This window comes from Anticarsia gemmatalis, chromosome 17, assembly GCF_050436995.1.
Source record: "Anticarsia gemmatalis isolate Benzon Research Colony breed Stoneville strain chromosome 17, ilAntGemm2 primary, whole genome shotgun sequence".
In the NCBI taxonomy this organism is placed as follows: domain Eukaryota; kingdom Metazoa; phylum Arthropoda; class Insecta; order Lepidoptera; family Erebidae; genus Anticarsia; species Anticarsia gemmatalis.
Window position 1 is genome coordinate 8,921,468 of NC_134761.1, and position 27,156 is coordinate 8,948,623.

At 33.5% G+C, this 27,156-nt stretch overlaps 1 protein-coding gene across 1 annotated transcript in view; it reads left to right on the forward strand.

The window, feature by feature from the left end:
* LOC142979833 (uncharacterized) overlaps positions 1 to 27,156 on the forward strand; it is a 48,724-nt gene extending 21,568 nt beyond the window's left edge. The window contains exons 2-5 of the mRNA XM_076125024.1: positions 13,928 to 14,134; positions 15,825 to 15,954; positions 22,093 to 22,227; positions 25,845 to 27,156. Of these exons, the coding sequence (XP_075981139.1) occupies positions 13,928 to 14,134; positions 15,825 to 15,954; positions 22,093 to 22,227; positions 25,845 to 26,043 (671 nt within the window). The 3' untranslated portion in view covers positions 26,044 to 27,156. The remainder of the gene's footprint in view (positions 1 to 13,927; positions 14,135 to 15,824; positions 15,955 to 22,092; positions 22,228 to 25,844) is intronic.

Genomic DNA, 27,156 nt, shown 5'->3' on the forward strand with positions numbered 1-27,156 from the left:
GGAAACTTATATATATATCTACTTATTTATTATCATTAAGTGTTGTCTTCTCGTGTCGTTGAGGTCGATGTCGTGTTTTGCTTGAGGCATTGTTGTTAAATCAAATGGAAGTAAAATTACTACTAGAGTAATAACTAAATAGTATAACTGTAGAAACGAATGTATTATTATTGTTTCTTATCGAATTCGGCTTTATTATGCATAATTACTTTCTTTGATTGAAAGTGACAAAACACTGCATTTAGAGCTGGCATGATGATTATGAATATGTCATTAGACAGTAGGTAAGTACATGTATAACGCTACGGAGAAATAAAATACATTTAAAGCGGGTACTTTCTGTCTTACTACAGGTACTTTATATTATATCTATTTATTTTACACTTTGCGGGAACCATGCAGATATAGTGTAAGCGTTAGTTTCAATTTCAGTTATACATATGAGTCTGTCACTGCTAATACAGTTATAAGTTTACTGTGAAGTCTGCATTAAACATTACAGTGTATGTTCATACCAGTTTGCTTGACGCCGGTTCACGCAGTAAACTTTGATGTGTATAGCCACTGCTAGTTGTTAATAGAAAGATGCATTGTTAGCCTTGTTCCCATAGGATAAACAAACACTAAGGGAAGGTTCATATCTGACGGAAGATGCGTCGGGTGTAACTTCATTTGTATGGGCTTCGCACTGACGCATCATCGGTTGAGTATGAACGGTCGAGTGTTTGTCTATACATCTGTCTGTTCTGGCGTTGTGCGACCGATAATACGCGACGTATGTTCCGTCAGATATGAATCTTCTCTAAGGACCCCATTTTCCGCCAACCCAGCCAGCCTGCAAGCTGTCTTTGCCATTAGTCGTTTCGAGATAGAAATGTGAGCTTTTATTATTTCTCCGCTATTAAGTAAATATAAAACAATAAATCTTCTGTTCATGTCTTAACCGCAGGACAATGTAAATAGAATGATTACATGTTTAATTAATTATAGTTATTTGATCTACGTTGTGGTTTAAACTGTCATCATTTGTTGTGTATCATGCAGTTGATGTTCAATTGTTCTCGAGCGCCTCGCGTGATTGATCACTGACATATTATTATTTACATCGTATATTCTAGATTGATATAACAACTTTTTTACAAGTATTTTTTGTGTTTTTAAAAACATAGTTGTGACTAAGTTGACCCTACCTTTTTTGTGTAATTTTGAGCAGTACATTGGTTTAAACGTTGCAAAAAATATTGAACAAAGTAGTCCGAAAAGAGAGAGCAAGCTCTAGCTCGCATGTCTGAATAGGTAGTAATTGAGATAAAATGGTGCTTATTACTAATTTTAGGTTAGTGTGTTATTGCGCTGAATCTACCCCAATTTCATATGCAATAGTTTAAAATCCTTTAGTTTTTAATTTTGCTTTTAAGACAAGCCTCTTTTGTAAAATACTAAAAATTTATATCCTACTGCTGGGTCCCAAAATGAAGAAAAGGCGAGACCCGAGTCCTTACCAAGGAGAACCTATGAAAATTTTACTATTAAACTTAATAATAGAACCAAAATTAACGCCACGTTACAAAGACTGTGCGCATCTTAAAACAATGTCTTCACTATTGTATTCTTACTAGTAACCACTAAACTACTGATGGTCTGTGGTCGGTTTATAAATAATCTGTTATATTACCTAGGTACTAGACCACCTGTGGCTACACTTTATTAACACAAATAACTATGCAGGAATTCTGTTTGCATTGTAAGTTGCGGTGATTGTCTATGAAATGATCTTGAAATTATCGTAAGTTGTAAATATTAAGGCTTTTTGGTTATTTTGTGGAGGTTGAAATTCGTACATACATATGTTATATCATTCTTTTTCCCATAGGAGGCAGCCACTATAGCCAGAGATCAAAGAAAATCATGTAAATAATAAAAATATTGCTGCTGTAACTTTTAAAACGTTTTCGTTGTACGAAGATAATAAATAATGTTCATAAGGTTTCGAACTTTCACGTATGTACGGCTATTATCTAATACTTTAGAGTTCAGCACGATCATATTTTGGGTACAAACCTTAGTTTGCATGACATTTTGAAAAGGTTGCAAGTCTAGGTACAGACTGCCTACAGTCACAGACAATTCTACATGGTTTTTCTGCACAATATTTTTTAAATTGTTTCTTAAAATAAATAAGGTAGTTAGGTACACGTTAAAAGGTATTGGGTTTTTTAAGGATTTTCTTCCGGGTGTATATACTTTTAATTGTAGTAGAAGCTATGAAGCAAATCTCTGTTATTCCGTCCGTACTAATTATAGAAGATACCTAATAACTTGACAATAGATCTATCGCAACGCTACAATTAAATCTTTGGCCCTTGAATAAACTATTAATGATTTCCTAAGATTGCTGTTAATACATATCTAACTAACGACAATAAAAAATAAGGATAACTGTTCCTTCCTAATTATTCACCATGGAAGAACGAAAGGCATATAAATCCGAGAGGTAAATGCTCACACAATCGACAAAGAAGAGCTAAGTAGATAAAAAAACGAATTAACAATATTTTTTTTTAAACAGTTTTTAGACTAAGAACTAAGTACGGGTCACAATCTATCCAGCACCAAAATCGGTACTTGTGGATCACACAAATATTATTATTATATCCGTGAGGTTTTGTAGAAACAAAATCTAGCCAGGAGTAGGAAGGGACTACACTGGCCGCATTAAAAAAAGAAATGATATGAAAAACATGTAGCACTAACTAAGTATACCGATTCAGTAACTTAGTTATAAAGAGAAGTTTATCGATTCGAGTTAAGTCAGCGTACTATGAACAAGTGTCAAGTTTTATACCATGACTAGCTGGCTCGCGCAACTTCGCTTGCGTCACATAAGAGAGAATGGATGAAAATTTTCCCCGTTTTTGTAACATTCTTTACTAGTACTCAGCTCTTATTGGTCGTAGCGTGATGATATATAGCCTATAACTGCCTCGATAAATTGGCTATCTAACACTGAAATATTTTTTTAAGTCGTACCAGCAGTTCCTGAGATTAGCGCGTTCAAACAAACAAACAAACTCATCGGCTTTATAATTATGTTAGTATAGATGGACAAGTCGACCTTCAATAAAGTCATGTCAAGAAATCAGTTCAGTCAACACGTGAAGTGAAGGTTATTTGCGAACCCTTTTGGACCAAGATCCCAGAGCTGCCAGACCTACGTCATTTTAGCAAAGCTGAAACTTTGAGGATTGTTAGTATAAAGGGTCTGTTAAGAGGTATGCACATCCGCTACCTTGAAAGCGGGGCCGTTTCTGAGGTAGCGCGGAGTGAAGGTGCGTAAAAAACGACCCAACCCACGTTATAGTAGCAAAGTTGGTTTTCAGATATGTTATTAATGATATTATGTAGAATTAAAATTGACTATTGCCAGACCGTTTCCCGGGGCCATTACTTCTGCCAGACGCCTTAAATGTTATAAAAAAATGAGGTCAACTACGTCATAGTAGCAAGCCTAAATTTTATATATGTTATTAAAGGTACAATTTTAAGACCCCCTGTATGCGGACAGACCATTCCGCGGGGCCCTTCGTCCCCTAGACGCCATTAAACTTTCCCTATGAGTGCGAGAGTAAGAGCATTATTCATACGCATAAATGAAAAACAATTGAATTAATAAAATAAAAATTGAAAAATTATTGAATACTAACTGACCCGCGCATCTTTGCTTGCGTCACTTAAGAGAAATAGGTCAAAATGTTACATAAACTAAAAATTTTTCACTGGAACTCTGCTCCTATTGGTCGTAGCGTGATGATATATAGCTTATAGCTTTTCTCAATAAATAGGCTATCCAACAGTAAAATATTTTTTTATTCGCACCAGTAGTTCCTGAGATTAGCGCGTTCACACAAACAAACAAACTTCTCAGCTTTATAAAATTAGTATAGATTAAAAGTACTTGGAATGTTTAGGAAGATAAGTAACATTATTTTGGGAATTATTTTAAAAATAGATATGGTGTACACTATTCACAAAAATTATAAAAAAAAAATTGTAGTCATTCATCATCATCATTATCTGAGCTCTTACTTCCCTCATCAAATTGAATATTTAAATCATCTCCACCATCGTCTTCATTGTTACTTGAATTCTCTGTAAAAAAAAATGTAGGTAATGATGTTGAAAACAGTTACAAGTAGGTATATTGAAATAATTTATAGTTAAAATAAAATACCTAATTCGTTTTCAAGTGATTCGCTTACGAAACTTGGCAATTGGTCACCATCAAACCACTTAAAATGATAATGGTTATCCTTTAGAACCCACCCTTTATTTGCTGGGCTTAAAATGCTAGGACGCTTTATATGAGCATCACTCCAGACACCCGCAATATAATTTGCTCGTCGAAATTGTTGAAGCAATTCAGATTTACAAGGAGGTAAATTACTTGCGTCGAATTTTTTAACATTTTGCCGGTGGAATTTCTCATTCACATCGCCGACTGTATACGTGTTAATGAAAAGTTGTAGCCGTGTAAATCTGAATTGCTTCAACAATTTCGACGAGCAAATTATATTGCGGGTGTCTGGAGTAATGCTCATATAAAGCGTCCTAGCATTTTAAGCCCAGCAAATAAAGGGTGGGTTCTAAAGGATAACCATTATCATTTTAAGTGGTTTGATGGTGACCAATTGCCAAGTTTCGTAAGCGAATCACTTGAAAACGAATTAGGTATTTTATTTTAACTATAAATTATTTCAATATACCTACTTGTAACTGTTTTCAACATCATTACCTACATTTTTTTTTACAGAGAATTCAAGTAACAATGAAGACGATGGTGGAGATGATTTAAATATTCAATTTGATGAGGGAAGTAAGAGCTCAGATAATGATGATGATGAATGACTACAATTTTTTTTTCATAATTTTTGTGAATAGAGTAAACCATATCTATTTTTAAAATAATTCCCAAAATAATGTTACTTATCTTCCTAAACATTCCAAGTACTTTTAATCTATACTAATTTTATAAAGCTGAGAAGTTTGTTTGTTTGCGTGAACGCGCTAATCTCAGGAACTACTGGTGCGAATAAAAAAATATTTTACTGTTGGATAGCCTATTTATTGAGAAAAGCTATAAGCTATATATCATCACGCTACGACCAATAGGAGCAGAGTACCAGTGAAAAATGTTACATAACCCGTTTATGTAACATTTTGACCTATTTCTCTTAAGTGACGCAAGCAAAGATGCGCGGGTCAGTTAGTATTCAATAATTTTTCAATTTTTATTTTATTAATTCAATTGTTTTTCATTTATGCGTATGAATAATGCTCTTACTCTCGCACTCATAGGGAAAGTTTAATGGCGTCTAGGGGACGAAGGGCCCCGCGGAATGGTCTGTCCGCATACAGGGGGTCTTAAAATTGTACCTTTAATAACATATGTAAAATTTAGGCTTGCTACTATGACGTAGTTGACCTCATTTTTTTATAACATTTAAGGCGTCTGGCAGAAGTAATGGCCCCGGGAAACGGTCTGGCAATAGTCAATTTTAATTCTACATAATATCATTAATAACATATCTGAAAACCAACTTTGCTACTATAACGTGGGTTGGGTCGTTTTTTACGCACCTTCACTCCGCGCTACCTCAGAAACGGCCCCGCTTTCAAGGTAGCGGATGTGCATACCTCTTAACAGACCCTTTATACTAACAATCCTCAAAGTTTCAGCTTTGCTAAAATGACGTAGGTCTGGCAGCTCTGGGTATTTAGCATTGTAACAAAAAACAGTTTGTTAAGCTGTTAAACTAGTTCTCGTAATGGCTCGATGTACGTATAAATAGATAAACACGTCATGCGGTTAAGTGTACGTTCTTTGATACGTATTTGAGTTAAATTGTTTTAGTTCATAATCTTGTTTGAGTAATTCTTAAGTGAAACGGAACGTATTTGAAAGATTTTAAAATTAAAAATATAAAAATACTGAGGAAAAAGAAAATTATAGCTATTTAAAATTCGAAATATCCCTCATGTTTTAAAGGTTGGATTTAATTTTAAAGTACTTTTTTAAATGTTGTCATAAATACGCGCCAATTTGCTTTGTAGGTACCCATGTCTAAAAATTGCTAAAAATAAAACAAAAGACTAATAAATGCATGCATCAATACCACATAATAGATAATGTTAAAAATAGCAATAGAACATCTAACAATAGCCATTTTCGCGGCGTTAATTTCAATACAATGCTTTCATACGAAACAACTTATTTTCCGCGGCTAATTGCCGTTATTATCGACTCTCAAGTGAAGAATGTACGTGTATTGAATTGTTCTTATAACGATTACATAATGGCATTTGTATTACTGATCATCGTAGATGAAGTAGAAAAAACGTCTTATTTTCGCCTTTTAATGGTCTCTACCTGCATTTGAAATAGGCTTTATTTTCAGTTTAGTTAGGTCTTAAATTTATTTGGATACTAGCTGACCCGCGCAACTTCGCTTGCGTCACATAAGATAGAATGGGTCAAAATTTTCCCCGTTTTTGTAACATTTTTTATTGCTACTCTGCTCCTATTGGTTGTAGCGTGATGCTATATAGCCTATAGCCTTCCTCGATAAATGGACTATCTAACACTGAAAGAATTTTTCAGATCGGACCAGTAGTTCCTGAGATTAGCGCGTTCAAACAAACAAACAAACAAACTCTTCAGCTTTATAATATTAGTATAGATTATGCAGTGTTTCAAGTACCTTTATATAATCTTATTGCTTCTTTATTTACCATAGAGTAAAAAAGATAAAGTGACAAAATAAATATTTACTGTATAGAATTGATTGATTTTATTTCGATGATTAAAAATATGCTAATTTAATAACAAAATATAACGTTTTATTAAAAACACACTTGTCAAGTTAATGTTATTATAGGTCATTGATTTAGCTAATGAATTCAATATTTTTGTAACATGTATTTTATTTAAAACGAAAATAAATGAAGCTTTTGGAGATCAACGCACTCAAGGACACTTTAAATTTACTTTAGAATTTAGATCGAGCAAGCAAATTAAAAACGTATTTTTGATCACCTAGTTATTTTCCAAATACATGTATGTGTTACCACCTTTTACATCATATTAATTACGATCATTGTAAAAGTTCACTCAAATTCTAATGTCAGGTAATAATAATATAATGATTTGTTTGCATGTCTATTGCAGTTACATAAATCACTTCTATTAGCTAACATTTTGTTAAAAATAAATTATTTAACGAACCAGAAACGTTACTACGATAAAAGACTGAATACCTACGTCCTACATATATAACCTGTATGATAATCAACTCTTTACCAACTCATCACCACCTAAAAGAAGTCAGACTTTAAAACATGAACGACTTTACTTATTAGACACAACATTAATAAGTACAGAATAGCATGTTTAAAACATATTACTAAAATAAAAACAAAGCATTCAAATCCTAACACAAAGTTTTCTTTTGTTTGTAAACAAGGAAATTGTCTAAGGCACATTATTGCATACGTGTGCCTCATACGCTTGAACAGAATACAAATAGAGTATTACAGTCTATTCCTACATTATCTATGGTCAGATCTGTGACGCTTTAAATCTATGGATGAGAAAAAATAACGATGAATGCGGAACAATGATTAAAATAAAATAGCGTTATAGTTTACGTCACACATATGATACTAAATATAAACTGTAGTTAAAGTTAGTTTTACCGTATTGAATATAGAGTTTACGTATAGAAATCCATAATAGTTCGTATCCATATAATATTCAATTGTTTTTTTACCTAGTGTCAAAGTTATTCAGGTCGATAGGCCTTTGACACGGCATAAAGGCTGTTATCTCAATAACAACCGGGACGGACTTTTCATGTGCCCTCTGAAGCACGGACACGCTTAGCTCATAAACCACAATGCGGTCACCCATCTTTAGAATGACCGCGCCAGTGGTTGCTTAACACACAAATCGTTTACCGAAGAAGCGCTGCTGTCTATATTATTTCTTTTGTTTATATATATTTATTAACGTCGTGTAAGCTCTGATTAGTTATACCACAGTTATAGTGTTTTGTTTTTACACTATACAGTTTCGTAATTGATTAGAAATTACAAATACTGTTTTCCTTCTTTAATGCCAGAAAGGGTGTAATGGTAAAGTAATAGATTAAGTCCCAGAAAATGATACAAGTTTATTTTCGCATCTGCTAGATTTTAAATGAAGCATTGTTGTTCAAAGTTATCCGGTGTCTATCTCTAAATACTTGATTCACGCACTATGATAGTAGATGGTTATTGTTATGTCTGAGATAAAAAAAAAACAATTTGACATTCATTCTTTGTCTTGCAAACACTTTAAAAACCTTTATACTGCCAAATAAGTTAGGTTGTAGAGGAATAAAAACTTTAACCTCATATTAAACCCTATTTACATATCGACGGTCCCTACGTACAATAACCTAATTGCAAAACGCAAATTTTACAGGAGAGCTGTTTAAAGTTTCAAACACTTGTATCTCAAGTTCTATCAATCGCAGAGCTATGAAATTTTGCACGAAGTCTTTATTTGTTGTCTTTTATGAGAAAATTAATATAAAAACGTTAAAATATATTCATTTTATGTACCATTGGTCACAACCGTCGTTTTAGATCGGAAACATTCCGACTAGCATTTACCTAAGTGGTACTTACTGATCTTTACATGGGGGATTGAACAACGATCTAAATTGTAACTGCCTCTTACTAAATTTTACGTTGAGTATAATATTGATTTACGGTGTTTTCATACTGGGAGCCATGAGGTAAGGGCTGATAATAAAATAAAAATAAACATTTAAAAAACTTTTTTTATGAAAATCCACAATAGGCAACCCTTTTCTTCATCATAAAGATATAAAATATGACATAGTAATAATATTGAGCAATCATAATTAGGTACTTGTTGAATATGGTTTCTCAAGAAAAATGTTTCAAGTATACGTCAACACTTCCAAAGAAGGATGATGAAGCCGAGATCGAGAAGGATCAAGAAGCATACACGTTAATATGCCTTTACTTAGAATCTCATCTGTATCCGTATGTTCAAAATTTTACTTACGCAAAAGAAGTGTGGGATGCATTGACAATAATTTTTGAAGACAAGGCAATAAATAGGCACATAACTCTGATGAATTGTCTCTTGGATGAGAAGCTGGAAAACCACCGATCTGCTGTCATGAGTCAGGCTCAAAAGCGTAAAGAAATCAATTAAAGTTTTGATGACGATTTGGTTGCCGTGGTACTTTTGCGAGGTATGCCTGATGTTTACCGACCATTACGGATAGCACTAGAGCATTCAGGAATGAAGATTACTTCTCAAAATGTTCGGCAAAAGCTTCTACAAGAAGATAGCGCTCAGAGCTCTTCAAGTGCTTTTTATGTGGAAAGAAAGGTCATAAGAAGTCCGATTGCCCGATGCTGGACAAGGATGTGGTGCACGCTTACCAACGGCTTCCTAGAAGTCGAAGAAAGTTGCGTTATGGTGTTCAAGTGTTCACTGTCGGTGCACAAATCCTTCAGCCCCTCGATGTTTTATCTCGATAGTGGAGCCTCGACACACATGAGTTTTCAGAAGCAGTGGTTTAGAGACTTTAATGGTACTGATAAGAATGTTGTGACGAGTGCAAATGATGATAGAATGTCAAGTGAAGGCAAAGGTGATATTATAGTTAATGTGAAAGGAGTTTTGTTAACTGTAAAAGATTGTTCCTTTGTGCCTGGCTTGAAAGTTAATCTTTTGTCGGTATCTAAGTTGGCACAGAATGGATGTAGAGTTATTTTTGATTCTGATGGCTGTAGGATGTTTCACCAATCGATAAGCGAGACAACGAGTAAACTTGTGGTTACTGCTAGTGAAGTCTCAGGTATCTATAAGTTGGATGATTGTTTTGCTATTGTAGATGGTGCTTTGGACTCAGTTTATTACATGCTGATTTGTGTGGTCCCATGTCGGAACGTTCTTATGGTGGAGCTCGTAACATGTTCGTAATAGTAAACGATTTCACTTGTAAATTTCTTTCTCAGGGAGAAGTCTCAAGCTTTGAACTTTTTCAAGGACTTCGTGAGGCATGTGGAGAACGAAACACGTCTGACAGACCCAGACAGTATTGAAGATGCGGAGGAGAGCTCAGACTCAGCAGATGTGGATACAGATCCTTGTGTTGAATCTGTGGAGCCTGTGAATTCAAATGAATCTGATGCTGAACATTGTGATACAAGAATCAGAACAGCAAGTGTGAATATCGAGGAAGAGCCTAGGTATCCTTTGAGGAATAAACTTCGTAGCGCACAAAGTGAACTATATTGCTACAACAGTACATGCAAGTTAGAGGAAGAACCACGTTCGTACAAAGAAGTCCTTCGAAGACCTGATAGCCATGAGTGGATAGCAGCGATGAAGCGGGAGTTGGAGTCCATGAAGGAGCACGATGTTTGGAAGGTGAATGAGAAACCCCTTGGAGCCAAAGAGAAGACGTCGGTTGTGGCGATTCCAGTATTTCTACTATACCTGAATGTGACAGTATTTTATCACTGAGCAAATTTGAAACTAATGGAGCTGAGGGTGGCGTAAGACTCATTTTTGAATGGATTTGAGCCACAGCAGCTTCAATCGATGTATCTTTTTCCAGATCTGAGTGTTCATCTTTTGATGCTAGCGAAAATAGACCCGAAAAAAATAACAAAAAGTAACGTAAAATAACAGAAATGGTAATTACTTACATTTTTAATTTAATATTCCCGATGTAAAATAACTTAAGTGGCAGTTACTTAAAACAGTAGTATATGTTCTCCCACGTAAAATCACTTCTGTAACACTTAAGACTTTTTGATTCAAAACATTCCCAAGTAAAATAACGTAACTACCAAAAGCGACTAATTACGTCGGAATTGAATAAAGCTTGTTTAGATTACCAAAAAAGTAATTTAAGTTGATTATGTAATTAAAAATATACTTTTTACTGACTAATAATTAAATTTAAAGAAGGTACAATAAAATAAAACGTCAAATTCAGCTTACCTGATGATATTTTGATGGTTTTACCTTTATCTTTTACATTTTTCATTTTCTTTTTTGCGCGAGCGCAACAAGTCCGCATGTGGGAGTTACGGGGGAGGCGCGCGGGGGTGTTGTTGACTTGCCAATGTAAAATGTCTTAACTCTCACTAGTGACATTTTACATTGGAAGTGTTGTAGTTCTGGGGTTTGTCGAGTGTTGATTTAGGGTAGAATTAAAGCATTTTTACTAAAATTTTTTTAATCAATCGAAAGTGTATGACCCCCGGAAGGTCACGGAAACAAAAAAGACAAATCCCGTAAGTACCACTTGAGGGAATGTACGTAGGGACCGTCGATATTAACTTTACACAGGCAACAAAATATAGGTAGTTCATTTGATACTTCTTTACAATAATTTTAATGAAATATCATATTTCTTACTATGGCAAGGTAGGAAACTTTCTTTATTTTTTTTAAGCTGTAGTCGCGGGCACATGTCCTGTTGAGTTTTTAAGATAGATAATAAACTTCTAATAGATTACAAAACAAAGCCTCATTATTTATTTATTGCGCTCAGCAATATACTTAGTTATTTAACACATAACTTATTACAGTAATCACAATCATTACAAATAATGATGTGTGAATGATTCGGATTTTCCGTGTAATATTACGTATGTAATGTTTTACTTAGCCATGGTTTTGCACTCAAACGATCACGCGATCAATTTAGAAGATTTTTTATTGCAAAACTGTGTGTTCAATATTGTTTCTAGAATTGAAGATAAATAAAAGCTAAAAACGTGTTTTTGAAATCGGTTTTAAAAGTGGTTTTGGAATTTAAATTAGAATACAAACAAATAGGTTCCTACAGTTTAATTTAGCTTTTATATGAATTTGAATAATAACTTAAAATCTTGCTTAAACTAACTTTAAAAAGACTGTCGAATTATAATTTATATTATAGACATTCAATATTTGGACAATATATAAAGCAAAAAAATTGCATACCTACATAATAAATTATTGCATTAAGCACGAAAATATAATTATGTTTTGTTTCTCGTCAACTTCAAGATTAATATCGTGAAAGCAGCCAACATGATGTTAATTTAACCAAACATGGATAAATATCGTATGATGCAATTACTCGGAAGTAAGGTTACATTTACCGTTATCACCGTTATGTAAAAAAAGCTCAACATTTTCTCTTTGCAAAAAAGAAATTTCGAAAAAAACCTGTTACTGACAGATTCAAAAACGAACTCAAGACGCATTTGCAGTTATAGTGTGCCATTTAAATAAACTTCCACATAAAAAATAACGATAATCCATTCATTAAAGATAATATTACCTAGATTGGTATACGATCTATTTAAGTTACAGTTAATATAAAAATACATTATGTGTTACTAAACCGAAGATAACTTTTATTTTGATTAACTTTTTCTAAGGCTAAACACTTGAGACCCATGCCCAGCAGTGGGACAGTGATGGGTTTAAAAAAAGGCATACACTGAAATACCCAGATAAGATAAACATTAATTAAAATTTAAAAATAAACCCTGCAAGACTGTTATTACAAGGGCACGGTATCTTTTTTTTAAATTTGATAATCTGTCATGATTTGTTGGAACCAAAAGGTGCAAATTATTTTTTAAACCAAAATTTATCAATATTATGGTACATTAGTTGCCACTCAGGTACTCCAAAACCTTCAATATTTTATGCCATACATAACCTACAAAATAAAACACGACAGTTTTAAAATTAAAACGTACGTTCTCTGTTATTTTGAAACATAAAATCGGTACTAAATACAACCTCGGCTATATTTATTATGGGACTCGCAAAAAGCGTAATTTGCCTGCACTTTTTATCATAATCATTTTGATTTTCGATGCTACTCGTTGATTAAAATTATATGTAATTGTTATCAATCAAAATATTATCAACTAGCTGACCCGCGCAACTTCGCTTGCGTCACATAAGAGAGAATGGGTCAAAATTGTTCCCGTTTTTGTAACATTTTTCACCCGTACTCTGCTCCTATTGGTAGTAGCGTGATGATATATAGCCTATAACCTTCCTCGATAAATGGACTATCTAACACTGAAAGAATTTTTCTAATCGGACCAGTAGTTCCTGAGATTAGCGCGTTCAAACAAACAAACAAACAAACAATCAAACAAACAAACTCTTCAGCTTTATAATATTAGTAAGTATAGATAATCATCAATCCTTTGTATACAAATTGATTGATTCCTTCAATCACAAAAGTTCAAGTTTTTATTGCTACACGTATTTCGATACGGTTCGTCATTATAATTAACGACGTAATTTCTATGGGTTTTCCGATAAAACACTACATTTAACTTAAAATTCTAAGAATAAAACATACCAAAATAACCTTACTTATTGCTAAAAAGCTTTTGCGTATTTTTTTCGACTTAATACATGACATTGCAAAATTTATTTAAAAAATGTCGATAATGGCTACTTATCCAAAAAAGTGGTATCTAATTACGTACTTACACGTTGTACCTTTCAATATTGAAGACCTGAAGCAAGTAATTTATCAAGATTTTGATTAATTCACAAGCATAAAATCACACCATTTTGGCGAACGCCACTAGCCATTCATATGTTTGTCATACATGTATGGCAAAATGTTACAATTAACATCACATTAATAAAACGGGTCGAAATACGATTGAGAAATTTAAAGTTATCTTATTTGTTTACTCGACGTTTCGATCGAATTACATCGACCGTGGTCTCCGGCTGACTTTAATATCGTTAACAATTAACATTGTTTCTCTTAGTCGGAGTTTTAAACCCTTTCCTTCTTTCCAGGGATACTTCCAGAGGCGTTAAGAACGAAATGTGTCCGCTGTACAGAACGCCAGAAGAAGACTGCAGTGAAAGTGATCAAGCGGCTCAAGAACGAGTATCCTGAGGAGTGGTCCAAGCTGTCCTCCCGGTGGGACCCCACTGGCGACTTTACCAGATACTTCGAAGAGTTCCTCGCTAAAGAACACTTTAATACTATTCCTGGATCAGGTAAAAATGAAATTTAAAAAAAATACTATTTTATTAAAAAACGGAGCAGTGATAGCCGAGTGGTATAAGTTGTCACCTCCCACGCAAGTGGTAGCAGGTTCGAACCCGAGGCAACACACCAATGACTTTTCGAAGTTATGTGTGTATTAGAAATAATTAGCACATGCTCCAACGGTGAAGGAAAACATCGTGAGGAAACCCTGCATGCCTAAAATTTGTTTAATACATTGATTGAGGGCATGCAAAGTCCCCAACCCGCACTTGGCCAGCGTGGTGGACTCAAGGCCTAACCCCTCCCTCAATACGGGAGGAGACCCTTGCCCAGCAGTGGGACATTAATGGGTTAAATTTAGTTATTAAAAAACATCATTATTCCATCGTTGGGCACAGTTTTCTTGCCTCATTTATACAGGAGCTAGGTCTTGATTCCGCAAGGCCACATAGTCAAGTGTCGACTGGCTACTTAATTCTTTCAAGAACTCCACATCCACATTTACTGCAAAACATGAAAGAACTGTTTTAAACAGGTATTCTTATCAATATTTTCATAAAAAAATATATATCTTAGTGAGATCTAAGAATAAGAACATTAATTTAAAGTGTATTTGTAATTAACTAAAACAGATTTTGATATTTACGTGTAAAATATTCAACGTAAATGTGTAAATTTCGTAACGTGTTGCAAATCGTCTGCTCTGTACTGTTCACGGTTAATTCATGTCTGAAATTGTAAATATGAAACATCCGTTACACCCGTTAAAATAGCAGAAATTAAAAATAGATGAAAGATTTTATCAATTTTGGAATATGAAGCTATATTGTTGCCTCAAAATCTAGGGTCTTTTAGATTAGAACAGGATCTTTATAACAAAAAATCTAATTTAATTGCAAGATCAAGAAAATGACAAACGTAAATAGCAAAAAAGATACGTTTTAAAATTTGAATTTAGAAATGATCTCACATTAGATTACACAAAGCCAGTCCTAAAATAAGGATTTTGTCTATGGTTTTTCTAAAGAGGTTGGATCAGATATAAAAAATGTCTTTAGAATTTTAATGGCGGATCATTAATGTTTCAATAGATTGCAATACATCTATTCAATAATTATTTATGGGTTGTATTTGTCAAATATCTATTGTTGAGCACCAGACAGATTAAATGGATCAAATTGTTGTTGGCATTGAACAGCCAGCCATAATAAGCAACGGCTTAACCGCAAATACCTTTTAAAATACTGTTTAATGCATAAATAAGTTCTAGAAACATGCAAGCTTATATCAAAAACTTGTATTACGGCCATTTTCAACGCTATTTGCACTTAAACAGCAAAATGTCAATCGTTGTTTAACTTCAAATGTCAAAACCTCAACAGGAACTATAAAATCAGTAGCGCGATTCTTTACAATAGCAACCATAAAGTATCGAGAATTTAAACAAAAATTAGGTACTGCAAATTAGTTTCTACGCAGTCCACTAGAGGCGTTGATTAGATTTTCATACATATTTTTTTCGATAGCTAGCCGGTGATCGATTCTCGATAGTTGTAAAGAATCCGGCTGCAGAAGACTCCCTGAAAGAAAAAGTGGAACCCCTTCATGGAAAAGATCTTCAAAAATCCCTGCTTTGTTTGATAAATTATAATCTAATCCTTCTTATATGTATTTTTAAATAGACTTTGTATGGTCCAGGTGCACCAATTCCCGCCACAACACAGCCGCCGCCGCCACCCCCGAGTCTGCCCGCTATGCCGCCGACTGTTGCTAGTCAACCACCTACCAGCGGGCAGGCCACTCCGCCAAGACCTATTGTACTGAACAGGTAAGAGTATATGGCTAACTACTATTAAACCCATGCATGCAATCATCAATTTGTTCCAGTAGTAGATCTGTTACCCCTATCCCGAAGATCTATTAAGCGAGGACGACGATATATTTTTACCCGTTAACTGTCCCACTGCCGTGCAAGAGTCTCCTCTCCAACGAGGGAGGGAGAGGGTTAGATTAGTGTCCGCCATACACTGGTTGGGGACTTTTTAACGACCTCAACGAATGTTTAGGCATGCTCGGTTTCCTTTAACGTTTTGTCGTGTCATTATGAAATTAATAGGTGATTTTTATCTAAAAAGAATGTAACCTTTCTTCGGAGTGCTGCATTCATCCGTTTAATTTTTGACAGTTAAAAAAGTATTTATTTCTTTATAATTTTAATTATAAAATATAATAAAGCTGAAGAGTTTGTTTGTTTGTTTGTTTGTTTGTTTGTTTGAACGCGCTAATCTCAGGAACTACTGGTCCGATTTGAAAAATTCTTTCAGTGTTAGATAGCCCATTTATCGAGGAAGGCTATAGGCTATATAACATCACGCTACGGTCATTAGGAGCGGAGTAGCAAGGAACAATGTTACAAAAACGGGGAAAATTTTGCCCCATTCTCTTAGGTGACGCAAGCGAAGTTGCGCGGGTCAGCTAGTTTCTTTATAAAATTGTCATACAGTTTTACATTTTCGTTCAGCGTTACATAGTGAGATTTTTTAAATAACGCATCTCCGATTTACATATTTATGTAAATATTTTTTTATTTATATGAGCGATTCGTTAACAATCGTGCGTATACCATTTATCTAGTTACCTACATACGCACTATAAAACGAGAGAAATTGTGTCAAAACATAACTATAGTATTTAACTACCTATAACTATGTTCAAAATCTCTACAAATATAATATATCTATGTGAAATTACATCATATTTCGACTAAAGTTGAGCACACAACGGTCTCAACGATCGAATGGATCAAATTGCTTTGTATGATAAAAATGTATTATGTATAGTAGGTATCAAATAAATATTTTGGGATAAAGATATACAAAATGTTCCCCGTTTTTTGTCTAATGTGAGTTTAGATATAATTTCTTCAAAAGATTATTTTTATTTCTTTATCTCTGTTTAAAAATAGAGGATTTTTCTTAAAATTTCTTGGTAAGCAAATTTTTTGCTGTAAGTGATGAATGAAAGCTTAGGTACGGGAAATTCGACGAAAATAATACAGTTTAGGCTCCGTTCAGCTCGCAGTTAACCCGCTTCGACTTGACCTAACTTACTCGTATGTTCTCTTATCAGTTCCATACTAGGTTTATACTAAATCAACTTAAAATGAAATAATTGAAAACTATTTAATAGAGAAAAAAAATTCCAATTTTCCATATTTTTTTCACATTTTTAACACTTTTAGAAATGTTCTTCCAAACATTCTCTAAATTTTAATAAAAAAAATCGTAAGATTTCGATTCCGTTGTAACACAAGCCTAAATCTCGCGTGTGCATGTAATATAATCGACGTTTCGTTAGACATAAACACGGTTTCCGATGGACTGGTTCAGTCTAAGACCTGATTGTAGCATTAATTGGTTGGTAACAATCGGTAACACGTGGCGCAACACTTTACCGTATGGTAATCGATCTACGACGGTTATTGGTACAAACTAATTCTTGATGTTAGATTCGCTTATTGGAGAAATTTTGGTAATTACTCTTTGGGAGTGTAAAGAAAGTTATAGTGCAATGGCTTATTAGATAGAGTATGTAAGGTTTGCGGATTGTAGAGGTATACAAAATTCAGAATTTGGGGCGTCAGCAACCCGCAGTTGTCGGTGATCACTTTGATAGAGCTACTTTCAATCAGAATCAATATTAATAAATATTTGAATAAATTGATTCTAATAAGTTTTTGGACTATAGCATGCGTCAAAGTCAATTATTATGGCAAAATAGTTATTAGGTATCTCGTTCGTTTTGAAAAAGTGACAAATGAAAACATTACTATACCTACTAGTTTTTACTCAAACAGTTCTTACTGCCCGATTTCGGCCATGACAATTTTGACTCCTAAACAGACCGGAGCTGAGGCAGTCAGAGAAGGCTTATATAACCAATTATTACCTAGATCCTTAATATCTAAGGATATTATGTATGCCTATCTATGTAACAGTAGACATTGTAGATCCTGCTTCGTACGTCATAAGCCATTAATCATCATCAAACAATTCTGTCAATCAGCAATTACGTATAAACGAACAGCAGAAGAAAACATCACGTGTAATGCGACATTTCTCAACGCTAATGAGAAAAGAGCTTTAATTTATATACAGTCAGATACAAAAGTTACTAAACAACTTTATAATATATTTTCACAACCTTTTTATAATTATTTTTTCATAAGTACCTAGAAGTCTATTATAACTAATGAAACTAATATTCGTTGAAATCTCGTTTGTTTTTTTTCACAATTTTAACTTTATAAAATGTCATCAAAATATGGTACAAAAATATAAGGCAAAATTTTCCGATACCGCCTAACCTATATCAAAATAAAAAAAAGATCACACCCTCAGTATTTTACAAATTACCTTTTCAACAACCATAATATTCTTACTGAGTGAAAACAGTTACTTAAATTATTGTTGAAATAAACATAACGATCCACGTCAATTTTTTGGTCGGAATAAAAATCATGCTTCGGAATAAAAGCTTTTTAAAGATGAAATCTGTGCAGCTTCTGGAGCTGACTGTCCGTCCTTGATAACCTCTATAACACACATTCCTTTTACTCATTTACGCCGTAACCAATTACGTTAATACATGAAAATTACAGAAAAAATATAAAACACAGTAAGAGACAGCCATTATAGCAACTTTAGCACGGATCAGTGACAATGTTTTCACATAATTAACACCAACAATGGACGATCTAATTAAAATAACGGAACATTGATGTATTACCTATTGACTTACTAATTCATTTTAATTGGTTTCTTTGTAATCACTGTTTCTAGATAACGTATTATCGTATACGGCTTATCTCCTACAAAGACAGTTTTTCCTCAACATAAATTGAACAATTTTAAAGCTTGTATAAAAAAAATATAGTTAGGTACTTATGTTTGATTAAATTTACGAATTAGTTATTGTGTAATAGATATTACCAAAAAAATATGTTTTTCTATTTGAAAAAACGCCTAATACCACAAAAGTTGAGATCTTTGATCATCATGGTTAACAGTATTAAATTACCCCAACTTCGTTTTCCATTTCACTTGCTCATTTTTATGAATAAAAAAAAATATTATGCCCTAAAATTATCAAAAAGTGATCGAACTATTATAATTAGGTACATAAAAATCATACGTTTTCGAAAATTTTTGTTTTCTTCTAAGAAAGTCACAGGCAGGAATAAGTGAATTACAAATAGTACAGTTAATATGTTGGAACAATGGGCGTATTGACACTGATTTCCCATGAGGCCAAGATTTCTCCGCCAATGTTACAAATTGAAATTGTATCCTCCTACCAACAGAGATTATTATTTGACGTGATGATTAGTTAATAACGTTGTTTTAGCTTAATAATAGCTATCTAATTAATTGTTATGCTCTTTATTTTATTTTTAGCAGTAGTAATTGCAATGATTACTTGGTAAATAAAACTGCAAGAAAATATTTCTTTTTTTTCAGTTATTGGTCACAGTGCCAGTATTTTTCATAGTTTTTTTGTAACTATTATTTTTAATTTTTACAATACAATAGCGGTTTTATTATTGGTTTTCCTACTACCATCTTTCTGTCAATATAACGACAACTCATAACAAATAAATCACGAAAAAAGTATATGCTAAAGCCATTTAACCAAAGAGAATCGAATGCAAGTCACGGTCCATAATCTCGTAAAAATACCTTTAACTTTACGCTAAATAACTTTTTTTATACATTTAAAACAGAATTGGTCATGACCATTAACGGCTAGACTTGTACTAGGCTACGGTATTGGTGTTAATACGCGCTCAATTTCATTGAACTGATAGAACAAGGTCAGTGACAGCTTGTAAGGCTATCTGCCTTTTTAGAAAAGTTTGTGCTAGATGTATGGAGTTCTTATATGCATTTTTTTATTTTAAATACAGTGGGTTTTATTGGATAAAGTTCTAAATTCTTGATTATTCTGGCGATGCTATTTTGTAGGGCTATTCAGTGTAAAGTTATGTTGCCGTAAAACTTAGATAGATGTAGCCTGAGATATAGCAGAATATTTTGACATCCAACGTGTACGACCTTCGCCCGGCCGCCGGCCCGGTCTAAAATTTGGTCCAAACCCGATGTTCTAATCCGAGACCCCTACGCAGCAGTCTGATATACCATCACGTCATCAGCTTATTATCTAAAGAATAAAAGTATCTTCAACAAAAATCGTAAAAAAAATACTCATCTATAAATACATTTAAAAGTTTAAAACAATCTTTACTTTTGACTCCAGACTTCTAATTGACGTGTCAAAAGGTGCATCAGTTATGTTTACCGTCTTCACTCCATATTCAGCGCCCATGTGTGTCAGTCACACATTGATGCAGTAATATTTACTTATGTCTAGCTGATACTTAACAGAATGATTAGGGTACTCCATTTACAGAAAGGAATGAAAATGTTTTGTTTCCGTTTTTCGTCTTATAATATAACTTACAAATTGCAATTTCTCAAACCTATAGTAAGATTGCAATACCTACTTTTATTTTTCAACTAGCTGACCCGCGCAACTTCGCTTGCAACATAAGAGAGAATGCGTCAAAATTTTCCCCGTTTTTGTAACTTTTTTTACTCGTACTCTGCTTCTATTGGTCGTAGCGTGACGATATATAGCCTATAGCCTTCCTCGATACATGGGCTATCTAACACTGAAAGAATTTTTCAAATCGGACCAGTAGTTCCTGAGATTAGCGCGTTCAAACAAACAAACAATCAAACAGACAAACAATCTCTTCAGCTTTATAATATTAGTATAGATTGACTGAAACGTTAAGAAGCAAATATGTTCAGTTTTAATTTTGCAGAAGGTGCATCAGATAAGTTTACCGTCTTCACTCCATATTCAGTGTCTATGAGTGTCAGTGACACATTGATACAGTAATATTTACTTATGTCTAGTGTAGGTGTAAAGTACCACTATAAGGCTATTATGGGCCACTTAACAGAATTATTAGGGTACTCCATTTACAGAAAGGAATGTAAATATTTTGAGTAGCGACGTTTCCGTTTTTCGTTTGACAATATAACTGTTACAAATAACAATTTAAAAAAATATAGGTATTTCTATTTTCAAACTGCGTACGTACATTTATTTTTCAATTAACTGAAACGTCAGGAAGCCGAAGAAAATTTTTATACCAGTTTTAGCTTTATTTATCCTATCGCAAAAGACGTTATAAAATACTGTAATGGTATCGTAAAATACAGACTACACTAAACTATTGTATGCTATCCAGTTTTCTGAAAAAAAAGGTCTTTTCATGAATATAAGTCTTTCACAATTCGACACCTACATTTTAATTTCCTTATACTTCATCGATTACACTGAAATGTCTATAATAGTTAAGTATGTTGTAATCAGGTATTAGTTTTGTGCAAACTTAAATTTTGCATACAACTGCAAGTCTACACTGTAGTGGATTACTAAACGAGAGATTACAGCTATCTATCTTCACAGTTAATTCGCATTTGTTTCGGTACAAAACAGGTATTATATGTAATCAGTGTAATGCAATATAGGCGAAATGCAGCCTTCTTCGTTGACCTAACACTCAACAGTTGAAGTGAACATTCTGTTAAACTGAGAGAATCAACGAAACTCGACAAAAAAAAAAACAAAAAATTCTTTGTCATATATCTATAGAGTTTTACAGGTATAAGACTTATTTCTTATTCTTAGCGAAATAAAGAAACTGGGTATCTGATGTTCCTTAAGCAATTCAACTTTACACTACAGCTGTAATATAAAATTTTACTTTCTAGGCTTAATTTGATTGACGTTAAAAAACTAGGCTCTAGAAAGACAATTCACAACTGGTTCTAATCGACTTGTAAGAGTTTTTACAAAGAGACACCATATTAAAAATATCCCATCATCATTCCAGGTTCGGCGGTGACGGAGAGCTGATGGTCGGAGCGGGTTCCTCAGCCAGCATGACGCCTAGGCCGATGACGCAGGCCACCACCAGACCCACCAGCACTATGAGATCACCGACCACCATGCGACCGGTGCCGCCAAGGTAAAAGCCATTGTTTGTATGCGAGAACGATGAACGTGTGAGTAGTGAGTTAGTGACAGAAATGTGTAAATATCTTAATCGGTTTCTAGTTATTAGTTTTGATGTCCTACTAAGTTTTTGACACGACGTTTTGGGGCTTTTTGGGCTTCAAGATGCAATTTGGTTACTGCTTCAAAAATATAAGGCGTTCCTTAAATTGTTATTGAATTTGTGCTTATCATTATAGCATTCATTTTGACAACAGGTCGGCCTGTCGTTGGAGAAAAATTATTAGTTAAAAAACACAAAAAATACCACTTCGTATTCTCTAGTGGGTGGCTTGCCAGTTATTCAATAAAATATAAAATAATGTATCTAGATACGGCACAGCTTTGACTTCCATATTTACCATAGGAAATAGCTATAACAATAATTCACAAGTAACCTAACCATATAAGTCTTAATCATAATAACTAGTCTATGATTATAATCTTATAAACGAATGTGGCATGCGTAAACTTCCTCAATTGAATCATTTATCACTCGTGTAATTAATCATGTGACGTCACAGTGAATTAACAGATTTGTAACGACATTGAACTAGCCAAACTGTTTATGAATATCTTAGGCTTTAACCACAGAGTATGTATAAGTGCAAAATTATTGCATAGTCACTGAAAAGGGCTGAAATATCCTTAAGCCCTTTAGCCCACTTGATGCCAGTTTCTTTAATGTTTGCTAAAAAAATATGATTTGAGCTCTACTATCAAATAAACCTTTACCTCGGGCTCTTTCTATCAAATAAACATTTTTTTTATGTATTTGGCCAATTGCCTTTTCTTTTACAAAAGAGAAATACTCCCGCGATAGACAATCGAAACCCTCAAAATTTACCGTACCTTTCATGAAAAGAAAAGAAAAGCTAACTTGCAATAGCTTTTCTTCTGTACTAAAATATTTTATGATATTATATTTTACAACGAATTTAATATATTAGTTGCTGACAATCTAACGTGATTTCTTATAGTCTAAGTAGTCCAACATCCGTATTACTCTAACGACCACTGTTTGCATTGTATCAAAGGTTAACACGTGGGCGGAGTCACAATACAATAAACTTTTTTAATATGAACTGTCAAAGATAATTATGAAAAAAAAATTTTTTGATTAATAGTTGTTTGTCTGCCCGTGGGAGTGTGTTACAGTAGTAATATCATGGTATATGTGTATGTAGAATTAGGAGATTAGTGCCAATTGATTACAGTTCAGAGAGCTCTACAACTTTTTTTAAGGGCTTACAAATAATATTATACTGGAATGAAAACAAACATGCATTTTAGTTAAGTGCCTCTGCCTTGAAGACATTTTATGTTCTATAGGTATTACTTTCATTATGATCTAAAACAAAAATGCTGTCAAACCTGCCAATAGGGCGGTTAATAAAGTATGGCAAGTAATAGCAAGAAATCTTTTTTTTTTTTTGATGGTACTATGGTACTGCTAGTTAGAATCGAAGTCGTTTAAGATTCTCCAGAGTCTGTCAAAAATAAAGTCTGTTATCTTAATTGTTGAAAATTAAAATGAAAAGTCGGTCTTAACTCAGATCTGTGCGTACTCCTCAGTCTGCTTTTCATAGTATCGTTACTTTTTATGTATGTCATCACAGCGTAAAGATCTAGAGCACTTTTCTAATTATGGTTCATTCACCATATTGTAATTACAATACTCTGTGGTTTGAACCTAGGCTCGTTATTTACTTGGCTGTGGGAAATAGCGAGATATCGTCTAAAATACCCTGTTACATAGACCCTTACGTAATTTAGTAAAATATTTTGAGACTTGGTCCTTCAGTAAATGTATTTTCGTTAAAATTGTGTTATTTGACGCAGTAACTGTTTTACTAATAACTGTCGTGAGTAAGCTCTTATTAGTAACACAGTTATATTATGCCTTTTTCACTTCTATACAGTCGCAAATTTGATTGGAAGCGATCGAGAGAGAATTTGACATTTAAAATGTACCAAACAATTAGTTGCTAGGGGCGCGGATCAGATTTTGTCTGCTTACTGATAACCGTTAGTAGTAAAAAATAGCCCCCTGGAGTTTTCGTATAATATAAATATTTTCCCTCCCGTCGTTACCATTTACGCCCGTATAGTAAATTTTTATCCATATAGATGTGGTATTATAGAAATCGATTTTATAAACATCTATTTTACTTAAACGTGCAGTTACTAAGTATAAACACGTTCATACTACACTAGCATAACAAGCTTATTATGCGCTAAAAGCTTAACGATATGGCAGATAATTGCTATAAAATGCAGATACGATACGGAATCGCCATTATTATGCCTTATAATGTTGTCATCGTGAAGATGTGTGCTGTATTTTTTATAATCTGTTAAGATTGTGCAGTCACGAGCATTTAATCATGTCTTCGCTTATCTCAGCTTTTAATAAACCTTTTCAGAATTTTAGCGATTTAACGTTTAAGTTTATTTTGTGCATACCTATTCTATGTTATTCTGTCAATTGTACATAATAATATGTATTCAGTGACAATCTCCTCTTAATTTTTTTGCTCTTCAAATCTGTCTTGACAATTTTTTACTAAAATGCTTTTCCACAAGAGTTATACGAAATAGGGGAAAAGTCTCTTACATGTCGACTTATGGCTTGTATGAAAATAAATATTGTACCTATAAATTTTGGGGGGAAAAGTTTAAGCTATCTAAACGTTAGATGCTAGATTAAGTACATTTTAATTGCATAAATACATTCTGATGTAAGTAAGACCCCTAGATAACAAAGATGTGGGTGTGTCGAAAACTGATATTATAAACAAAACTATTATCTAATAGTTGCTATTATTGACTATAAAACTACTTCAATTAATTGGACGGAAACACACCGAATTATTTTGCGTCATCGTATTTTTGTTAAGGTTCGGAATCTCCCCGATTTTTTTTACTTTAATGCCCGTGACTATACATTAATTATGTGTTTAATAGATGCCCATATACAGTCCTGTAGTATTAATTTCTATGGAACAATTCACGTGGCAACACATGTGATAAAATTATGCTTTTTGTAGACCACATAATTATTATCTTCTACGCACGATCAACAAGATCTTATCGATATTGTCTTGTTTTAAATTACCAATTAGCGCTGCATTTATGACAATAGTTTATGAGCTGTAAAAACTTTAATAGGTAACTAATTATTTACAAGATAATTACAATGATCTAAACATTGTATCGAAATAAAATATATTACGTACAGTAATGATACAAGTAGTGACATCTCTGGGTCAACATAGTAAAACATTTGGAATTGATTTTTCTCGTCGATTAACTTAATTATACAGAGATAAAGCTCAGAATTATTCATCTTATTGTAGAAAAGAATAGTCAAACGAATTGATAACCTGCTTCTTTTTAATCAGAAAGAGTCTAAATGCTAGAGAAATGCCATAAATTTGTGAAAACAAATCATTTTTTTATTATTTTAATGCACTTATGCTTCTTATTTTCTAAATAATACATAGTAATTTACGTTTTATTTTGAAATAAATTAACCATAATAAACATTTTAAAAACATCAACTTACAATTATTTTCTTTTAACTTTCAGACCCACAATGATGACATGGGCCGGCTCAGCAACAAACACACAACCGACGCGTTTTCCACTGCGTCCGGTAGCCGAGCTCCCTCAACCGTACTCCACAGCCATCACCCTCATCGACCAGATCGGCTTCAAGATCATCAGGACCACGGAACTCTTCACTGATATACTAAAGAACACCGTCAGAGCGGTCGTCGGCCGGTAGTCAGTGGAAAACAACAAACTAAAGGCTTTGTAGAATGAGTGTCTTTGACTGCGATGGCTTAGTCGAAATTGTAAATATTAATTAATATTGGCTATCTACGTCATGAGGATGAATTTAGTAAATTTTGTATTCGGGTTTGGTACCTACGCCTTCAAATATTACGATAGCAATGTGAAATTGTTCATAGAGCGAAGGGCTGTGGCGAAAATCCGACCTTAAGACCTTCCGCCTCTAGAATAATGTCATAGGTTAATATAAATAAACAATATTTCCTGTTGTTTTTAAAAAAACCTAGGTGGTCTCTGGTTCGCCACTCTAAAAGTCTTTGTTAAACCGGTCTTTTCATTGAAAGTTGACATAATTATAAATATTCTGTAGGTAGGTACCGCAAAAGAAACCCGTAGCAAATAAAATCCCAGTGAGAATTAAAATTCGATTTCCTAATTTTATGTCGTTGCAAAGCAAGATAATATGAGTAAAAAAGGTTATAACTATGGCAGTCAGAGCTTTGAAATGGGGTATTACCACCGACGTTTGGCAGTAAACTAAAACATGAACAGCCTTTTTTACTGTGAGATTATATTACGTAAGAAATAATAGATTTATAAGTAAAATTGTAGATATGCATTCATAGAATAAGGAATATAAAAATCTAAGTGCTGTAAATTGAGCTGCATAAGATAAAATGTAAATTATCTGGCAGATGGCGCCACTATTGAAAATGTTTTACTATTTTTACTGAAAAAATGTAGTTTATAGGTTGCGCTTCTATCAGTAGAAAATAGTAGGAAAATTATTAGGGATTTTTTTTTAAAAGAGTCTTACCAGTCTTAGAGGTACAACACTGAAATCCAGTGCTACCAACATTGCAACGAAAATGTGAATTTAGGTACTACACATATAATTTTAAGCGTTTATGCATCGTCAATGAATGCATATCCTGTAGGTATTTGTAACTATGTAAACCTACAAACATTTCGTCATTATGTTTAAGTGTTAAATTATTGATATTTAGGTCGATATTATGTCTAATTAAGGTAATATTAGTGTGATAGATTGTAAGCTTTTATATTTTAAGTCGAAAAGTGACTTAGTAAACGCTTTTTATTTATA